General features: G+C 45.2%; 1 protein-coding gene across 1 annotated transcript; it reads right to left on the bottom strand.

Annotated features, from left to right (window-relative positions):
- Positions 1–7,269: 7,269 nt before the first annotated feature.
- Positions 7,270–8,082, bottom strand: LOC127569647 (putative claudin-24). Its single transcript, XM_052014447.1, has one exon. It carries the CDS (start codon positions 8,080–8,082, stop codon positions 7,270–7,272), a length of 813 nt encoding a protein of 270 aa, XP_051870407.1.
- Positions 8,083–9,556: the final 1,474 nt, after the last annotated feature.

The following is a 9,556-nucleotide window of genomic DNA, read 5'->3' on the forward strand; positions in this document are numbered from 1 at the left end:
GAGGAATGGGTGACCACCTGACAGGAAAGGAAGCAGGGTGGTCAGGGAAACCTCCGAATGCATCTCGCTCCAAAACCATTTCTCTGCATTGGAAAATGGCGGGGGTGGATTGTGTCTCTAAGGAGGCTGGCCAGAGCCAAGAACACAGCACTGCCAGTGGCTCAGCTGCACAAGGGGGGAGGAGCAAGTCTCCAAGGGCCATATTGCTTGGACACTCAGTAGTGAGGGGAACAGATGTGCTTCTGCGGCAGTAGATGTGAATCCATGACGGTGTGTTGCCACCCTGGTGCTAGGGTCAAGAATGGTGGCAGGGCATTTTCAACGGGAAGGGTAAACAGAGGTTGTGGTCTGCATTGATACTAACGACGTGGTAAGAAGAGGGATGAGATCCTGCAATGTGAATTTAGGGAGCTAGGTTGCAGATTAAGGAGCAGGTTGTAATGCCTGGATTACTTCTAGTATCACGTGCTAATGAGTATAGGAACAGGATGACTGGGTAAGGTGAATGTGTGGCTGAAAGGATGGTGTAGGAGGGAAGGCTTCAGATTTCTGGATCATTGGGAACAATTCTGGGAAGGTGGGACCTAAACAAGTGAGATGGGTTGCACCTGAACTGGAATTGGTCCAGCATCCTTGTTGGTGCTGTTGGGAAGGGTTTAAACTAATCTGACAAGGGAATGGGACATGGAGTTGGTGTCAATTGGATTGGAGGTACACTCAAATTTGGAAGCAAAACTAAGTCAATTCCATGTCAGAGCAGACATGAGCATGTAAAGGTGCATGGAACGCTAAACTGCATTTATTTTAATGCAAGGAGTCTGCCTAGTAAGGAAGATGAACTTAGTGTTGATCAGCACGTGGAAGTATGATATTGTCGCTATCACAGAGACATGGTTGAAAGAAGGGCAAGGACTGACAACTCAAAGTAGCAGGGTATAGAATCTTTGGGCATGACAGAGGCAAGTGAAAAAGGAGCTGGCATTGTAATATTGATTAAGGAATCCATTACTGTGGTCATGAGAGAGGATATGCTGGAAGGCTATTTAATTTAAAGCTTAAGAACAAAAAAAGGTGATCACGTTGCTAGGGCTCCCAGCGGGATCAGATAGTGGATCGGATATGTAAACAAATCTGAGATGTAAGAGTAACAGGGTTATAATAGCAGGGGATTTCAACCTCCCCAATATTAACTAGGATGGTTTTGGTGTGAAAGGCATGGAGGGGGTGGAATTTTTAAAGTGTGCCCAGCGGGCATTACCAGACCTAATATTGGGGAATATAGCTGGGCAAGTGGTTGAAGTGTCAGTGGGAGAGCAGTTTGGAGATCATGACCACGACTCTGTAATTTTCAAGGTAGTTATGGAAATTAATGTCCTGAATTGGGCAAAGGCTAATTTCAGAATCCCAAAACAGGACCTGGAAAAAGTAGACCAGGGAGCAGCTACTTGCAGGCTGGTCTACAACAGACAAGAGGGAGTCATTCAGAAGTGAAATAATGAGAGTTCAGGACCAATATGTTTCCATTAGAGTGGAAGGTGCAGACAGCATGTCCAAGGAACCCTGGATGTCAGGGGATTTTAAGGGCAGGATAAAGAAGAGAAAGGAAACGTATGGCAGCTATGGAGAAATGAACACAGGAGAGACCCTTCAGGAGTTTAGAGTGTTGGGGATACTAAAAAAATTAGGAGCGGGGAACAAAATATCACTGGCAGATAGATTAAAGTAAAATCCAACGCACTTAAGCATATTAGGGGTAAAATGGTAATTAGGGAAAGGGTAGGACACATTAGGGACTAAAATTGTAATCTGTGTATGGAGCCAAGGACATGGGTGAGGTTTTAAATGAATACTTCTCATTTGTATTCACTAAGGAGAAGGACATTGTAGTTGGAGAACTCAGAAAGTGGACAGTGAAACTCCTGAACACACCATCATCAAAAAGGAGGAGATATTGGATATCTTGGCTGGCTTAAAGATAAATCCTCAGGGTCTAATGAGATATATCCCAGGCTGCTTTGGGAGGCAATGGAAGAGATTGCTGGGTACTCGACAAGTGCCTTCACTAGACATGGGTGAAATGCCAAGTGACTGAAAGACAGCAAATGTGGGACCTTTGTTCAAGAAGGGCAGCAGGGATAAGTCGGGCCAGTGAGTCTGATGTCACTGGTAGGGAAATCATTGGAAAAGTTCTGAGGGACAGGATTAATCTACACTTGGAGAGGTAGGGATTAATCAAAGGCTACGTTGTTTGTTAGTGGGAGATCCTGTCTGACCAATTTTTCAAAGAGACAACAAATGTACTGATGAGGGCAGTGCAGTTGATGCAGTCTACGTGGGCTTCAGTAAGTAATGTAGCAGTTGGTGTAACACTTTACAGCGCCAGCGACCTGGGTTCAATTCTGGCCACTGTCTGTAAGGAGTTTGTATGTTCTTTACGTGTCTGTGTAGGTTTCCTCCAGGTGCTCTGGTTTCCTCCCACATTCTAAAAAGACGTACAGGTTATGAAGTTTTGGGCATGCTATATTGGCACCGGAAGCATCACGACACTTGCGGGCTGCCCGCAGAACACTACGCAAAAAAAAGATGCATTTCACTGTGTGTTTTGATGTACATGTGACTAATAAAGATATCTTGCATGGAAGACTAAATAGGATCTAAAAGTGGCTTGGTAATAGAAGGCAGAGGATGATGTTGGAGGGTTGCTTTTGTGATTGGAAGCCTATGACCAGTGGTGTACCACAAGAATTGGTGCTGGGACATTTAGTTTGTTATACACAGTAATGATTTGGATATGACTGTAGAAAATATGATTAGTAACTTTGCCAATGACATGAAAATTGGAGTGTTGTTTATAATGAGAGGGATTGTTGTAGGCTACAGGATGATATTGTTGGGTTGGTAAGATGGATAGAATAATGCAGATGGAGTTTAATCCTGATAACTGAGGTGAAACATGTTGGGAGGACTAACAAGGGTAGGACACACACTGAATAGTGAGGTGTATTGAGGAACAGATCTTGGTGTACAAGCCCAAGGATCCCAGAAGTTGGCAGCACAAGTTGATAAAGTGGCGAAGAAGGTGTAAAGGATATTTGCCTTCATTACCAGGGGTTAGTATAGATATATATCTTTTTTGGTCCATACAGACGTGGTCATAGAGTAAAGAGCAGGATGGCCTTGGTCCAACCTTATGAAACATTGGTTAGGCCACAGCTGGAATACTTTGTACAGTTCTGGTCAGGCCACTATAGGAAGGATGTAATTGCACCACAGAGAGTGCAGTGGAGATTCACTGGGATGTTGCCTGAGACTGAGCCCTTCAATTACAAGGATAGACTGGGTTTGTTTCCCTTGGAGCTGAGGGGGCATCTGATAGAGAGTACAAAATAATGAGAGGGTAAAAAGTAATATACATTTCCCCATGGAAGAGATATCTAAAACTAGAGGGCATAGGATTACAGTAAGAGGTTTAGAGGGGATCTGAGGAAGAACTCTTTACCCAGAGGGTGGCCTGAATCTGGAACACCACCTGAGAGGGTGGTGGAGGCAGGGACTCTCTCAACGTTTAAGAAATATCCAGATGGGCACTTGAGTTGCCAATGCACAGAAGACTCTGGACCACATGCTGGTAAATGGGATTAGCATAGCTAGATATTCTGGTCAGCATGGACATGGTGGGCTGAAGGTCCAGTTTCTCTGCTGGATGATAATTGGGGAAGGGCAGGAAAGGCTGTACTTGGCAGGAATGCCCAGATTCCGGAAAAGGAATAAACACAAATAAAATCCCTTTGCTCTGTTTGACAAGATGCATCTACCCAGCCAATGGCAACCTCACTTCAGCAAGGTTCAATGGACTCTCGGCACAGAGGCTGTCTGGACTGGAGAGTCCCACACTTCTGCTACCTCTGGGATAATGTTTCCTGTTTTTTTTATTCTCTCTCCTCTTTTTATCCTTCCTCATTTAATATTGTGCCAACTCATCAGTACTTCTGCAATGGAGGAAGCAGTTCCTCTGTCTCTACATTTACCTTTAGAATCATTTTTGTTTTTGAACCATCTGGATGAGATGATCACCCAGCCTTCTATAGGTAGCGTTCATATGATGCATATGATACTGCATTTTAAAGCACTCTTTTAGGATAAATATTTGCTTCCATTTTCGCCATTGCCTCACTGGAGGGAAGTGATAGCAGAGAATGAGCATTTGGGATGTTGAGCACCTCAAGTCTATGCATCATGAGCATCCAGGAGCCCCATGTAAGCAGCAGAGGCAGTGCATCACTTCCTATTGAAATCAAGGCTACAGCTCCTGTTGCAGTACAGGAGGAGTACTGCAGTGCTGCTTTTGAATGAGCTGTTAAACCAAGGCCCAGTGGGTGGATGTGAAAGATTTTGTGGCAATATTTCAGAGAAGAGGATGATGTTGTTCCTGTGGTCCTGGTCAATGAATTGTTAAAGAAACCACTTATTGTCACACTTGCAGTTTGTAGGAGATTGCTCTACTCAAATTGAGAGTACAAAGTAACTACACTTCAAAAACAATTATCTGGCAGTGAATTGTTTGGGTTTCCCCCAGGTTATGCAAAGTTCCATATAAACACAGGGTTTTCTTTGCTTCACTAAGTAAAGGCTGCAGCCATCTCACCAGTTGGAAACTTGCCCGCTTGTTGTGTGAGCATAAATGCCAAACTTTCTGTACCGCAAATTTATAGCTAGGAAACTAATCCTGGTGCTTTGTAGATGCAGACACTGTGGAAATGCTTCATCAATAGTCTATTCACCACCTCCAATCACAGAACTCTTTTTGGATGCATAAGGCAAAAATAGATTCTGGTTGTGTTAACTTTCCTCGAAGGATCTCCTGCAGGGCTAGAGTGACAGAATGGTTTGGGGAAGAGCTTAGGGCCTTGGCAGATAAAAGGCACAGCCACCAGTGGTGGAGTGATTAAAACTGGGGATGGTCAAGAGATTCACCACAACACCATAGGGGATGAAGCACCACTTCAAAAATGGCCTGTATCCCTATTAGGGAGGAAATAAGTTGGTGTGGAAGTTTGACCTGGAACAACCAGTTGCACTTACATGGTAGTTGTGATGTAGAAACCATCACAGGATAGTTTGCAGGACCGTTATAAGACAAAGTTGGGAGATATTAGGCCTGATAACCAAAGGAAAGAGGGGGAGAGGCAAACTATTTGGGGAAGGAGTTCCAGATTTAAAGAGGAGACACAAGAGACTGCAGATGCTGCTGGAATCTGGAGCAACAAATGATCTGCTGGAGGTACTCAGTGGATTGAGCAGCATCTGTGGGGGGGGGGGGGGGGGGGGGGGCGGGTGGTGGGGAAGGAATTGTCAACATTTCTGTTGAAGCTCTGCATCAGGACTGATGCTGCTTGACCCGCTAAGTTCCTCCAGCAGATTGTTTGTTGCTCCAGATTCAAAGAACTTGGCAGTGAAGGTTCAGTTACCAGTGGTGGAGTGATTAAAACTGGGGGTGCTCAGAACTGGAGAAATACAGATCTAATTGTGGTTTTTAAACTGATAACAGGATTTAATAAGGGGAGATAGAGAATAATTATTGCCTCCTGATGGGGGGCAAAATCCCCCTGTAAAGAGCCAGGTCATTTAAAATGAATTCAGCAAGCACTCCTTCACAAAAAGGTTAGTGGACATCTGGAATGCTTCTGATAGTCTGTAGTGCTGGACATCAATTGTAATGTTAAAGACAGAGCTCAATCAATCTACTTTATTGGAGACTCAGGACTTACAGAGGATGAGTAGCTTTTTCATACACATACCTGATCTTAATTTCTTCCATCTCTTCCACAGTAACAAACCCATGTGACACCAAAATCTGAAGTGGTTGCAGCAGTTTGTACTTGTTCATGTGGCACAAATAGTTAATGATGCTAATATGGGCATAAGTTAACACAAAACACCCTTGGGTAGCAACTGTGTCAGCTTAATAGCATTGCTGCTGCTTCTGGGTCAGAAAGGAAAAGGTTCAACTCCCACTCAAGACTGTCCTGGTGAGTGTAGAGTGAAATGTAACAAATGGCTTTAGTTTGTGGCTGTGCTGTACCTGTCTGAATGCTGTTGGGATCGATTAACCAACAGTCTGGTGCAGGACTGGTTTATGGTGCAGAAGAGAGGAAAAAAAATGGGGTCCTTTTTTTCAAAACACTGCATACCACTTGAAGCAAAGATCAAACCAAAACAGGGCAGTTCTATCAAGTGTGTTTGCCCTAGAAATGAAATCACATCATATTGTTCTGCACAGCACAATTTTTCTGTGAAAATAAAGACAACAATGAAATCAAGAACGAACAGCATGGATTGGTCAGTCTGACAGCTCTGTTCTGGATTTCACCATGTGGCTAATGTGTAATGCACAGAGGATCCCGGATGGATTAGCATCCAACGGTGCGGAACACTTGTTTGGATGGAGCTTTTGGGATCTGCAGGAACGATGGAATGGCACTTGTGGTCCTGCAGAAACATGCTTCTGTAGTGCTTGAGACCGGCTTCTGAGAGACTTGCAGTGGACCTCCCTGAGCATATCCTGGGCTCACTCTCAGAACGTGACTCAGGCAGGTCCTCTTTAGGTTAATCGGTGGCTCACCTTCAGGCCTTCCACCCAACACGCCCCCAGTGGTACTGACCCCTTCACAGTGCCTCCCCCTACCCTTGCCCATCCCAAACACCCACCCACCAATCAACCAACCAGGAGTGCAGGCACTGGTCACCCACACCCACTCATCGCCCAACCCATCGCACCCCATCCCCCCCCCACCACACGTGCTGATTACATGACCACCAACCCCACCCCCAACCCTCCGAGCAGTGACTGTAGCCCCTTGACCTGCCGACTCACACCTCCAAACAGCAGAGGCAGGCTCCCCCCGCAGCCCCCCTTATCCCAGGGACTGCTGTCAACCCGCCACCCCTCCCCACTGCCCCCCCCGCACTCCACTTCAGATCCTTGATGCTCATTATCACCCCCCACCCCTGGATCACTCCCCACCTCCCTCCATGAATGCCTGGGGCCCGGCCACAATTCCCAACAAATGCTGATGCAACACACAGAGGAAAGACTTTACCCTGGGCAGGACCGATTCAGTAGCACCCAATGGGTGCTATTGAATGTCCAAGTGGTGGACCCACAACCAAAGTGGTGGTTGGCCCATTGTGCAGTGACAGGTTACCATGCCAGTACAAACTATGGGGAAGTTGAGGCTAACTGCATCGTAAAGGAGACCACATTTACACTTAAACATACTCCACTTTATACCACAGTTGTTTCCTCACGGTGTTAAGTGGCGGCTTCAGCTCAATGTTGCTCTTGGGTTTTCTGAAGCAGCACTGGCCAATGATGAGCAGAACACCACCAGACAACAGAAGGAAGCCACCAGCCCAACCAACAAACAAAGCCTGACCAAACTCCCAACGTGGGACAAATTCGGGAACATCAGCAGCCCAGAACTTCACCACCGTCAAGTGGGCTATATAGGACACCGGAATGAGGGTCGTAGCTCCAGCCAGAATAGAGAGCACTCCACCACTGATCATTAACCTCCCCTTTTTGGCATTGTCATCACCACAGCAGGTGACGGATGTCGATCCAGACAGGGAGAGCACCAAGCTCAGCAAGCCGAAGGCAATGGACGTGCACATGAAGCTTCGAGCCAGCTGAATGTCCTCTGGCAGACTTAAAAGACTATCGTACGCCTTGCATTGGACTGCCCCTTCATCCTGGGCAACACATGTCTCCCAGATTCCAATGGAGAACTGCTCAGTCAATATTAAGTCAGCGTTCATGGTCATCCACTCACGCAGTACTGTGGTTGCAAAAGAGCACATCCAACCGACAAATGACAGGCAAAACCCTACACATTGATACACACAGCCTCTTGACTTCATCCTGTTGTCCTTGTGTTTAAAGACGGGCTCAGTAGCACCTGAGACACTGGCTCCTGCAAGGCATGGTTCAATGATTGTGTGCATCCGCTCCTTATCAGAGGACAGCTCTTCTGAAACTTGAACCAGAGGAGCTGGACTGAGGTCACTGTGAGCTCTTGACATTTCCCCTTTACTACTTCTACTGTGTGTACACATGGAGTTACTTCCAAGGGAACTTGGAGTGGAAGATCTGCAATCAACAGAAGACATTGGTTTTTAAACAATGCATTTTCTTGAAGTAACTTTGTAAGATTAATCAGGAGTGCTAAATAAGAGATAACTCAAGTTCTGTGCAGTTGAGAAGATTTCAAAGTCCACTTTATTGTCATATGCACAAGTACATGTATGCACAGGTGCAATGAATACTTACTTGCAGCAGCATCACAGGAACACAGCATCAGATACACAATATTCACAAGAAAAACAAATTAAACATAAATTATACACAATTTTTACAAGAGAGAACACAATTAGAACAGAAGTCTATTGTAGTGCAAAGTGGTTGAAGTGGTCATAGCGTTTCTATTCTGAGCTAGTGATAGGGTTGTGCAGGGTGGTTCAAAAAGTGAATGGTTGAAGGGAAGTAGCTATTCCTGAACCCAGTGGTGTGGGACTTCAGGCTTCTGTACCTCCTGCCCGATGGTAGCTGCAAGAAGATGGCATGGCCCGGATGGTGGGGATCTTTGAGATTTCCAAATTGGGAACTGTGTTGGAAAATTTTAATTGACTTGCAAAGTTTTGTTTCATTTGTACTTCCTTAATTTGATGTATTAACTTATCTTGCAGGTTCTCTGCTGCAAAATCTGAAAATTCAAATTGGATTAATGTTATAAAATGGAGAACTGTTCAGTCAGTAAATCAGTTAGCATCCACTCATGTAGTACCATGGCCGCCAGACAGCACATCCAACCAAGGGATGACAAGCAAAACCCTACACTTTGATGCACGCAACTTCTTGCTTTCATCCTCTTGTCCCTGTGCTCATTGAAAAATCCATCAGTGTCAATGGCAGCATGAGATGGCATTGCCCATCATGGAACTGCTGAGACAGCAGTCCTATGGTTAATTAAATAGAAGCAGGGCTGGGAGAATTAACCTGAGCAGCTCTGTGGTACAGAGAACAATTATTTCCCTTCAGTAGCCCTGACCTGGGAGTATAGTAGGATATCGGTCATGTTATTACATTAGGAATCCAGTGAACATGAGTTTAAATCCAAGAAGAATTTGAATTTGTTTTTCTTTTATCTGTAAAGGTGACCACAAAACTGGTACAAAGTTGGTTAAAAAAAATCTCAGCCATTTTACTTTAATAAATGTATGCTCTCACCTCTGAGTCACAAGGTTATGGGTCCAAGTGCACCCCAGAAATCTGAGCACAGCACGCAACCTTGCACTCTAATGTGGTACCGATGGAATGCTGCACTGCCGGAGCTGTTACCTTTCACATCCGGTGCCATACTGGGATCTTGACTGCTCCCTCAAATCAACATAACATCTCGAAGAAGAGCAGAGGATTTCTCCTGTTTATCAATGTTTATCCTTCAACTCAATGCTCAATGTTTATCCTTCAGCTAACATTCCTAGAACAGATTATCCA

The sequence above is a fragment of the Pristis pectinata genome, chromosome 4 (genome assembly GCF_009764475.1).
Source record: "Pristis pectinata isolate sPriPec2 chromosome 4, sPriPec2.1.pri, whole genome shotgun sequence".
Classification (NCBI taxonomy): Eukaryota; Metazoa; Chordata; class Chondrichthyes; order Rhinopristiformes; family Pristidae; genus Pristis; species Pristis pectinata.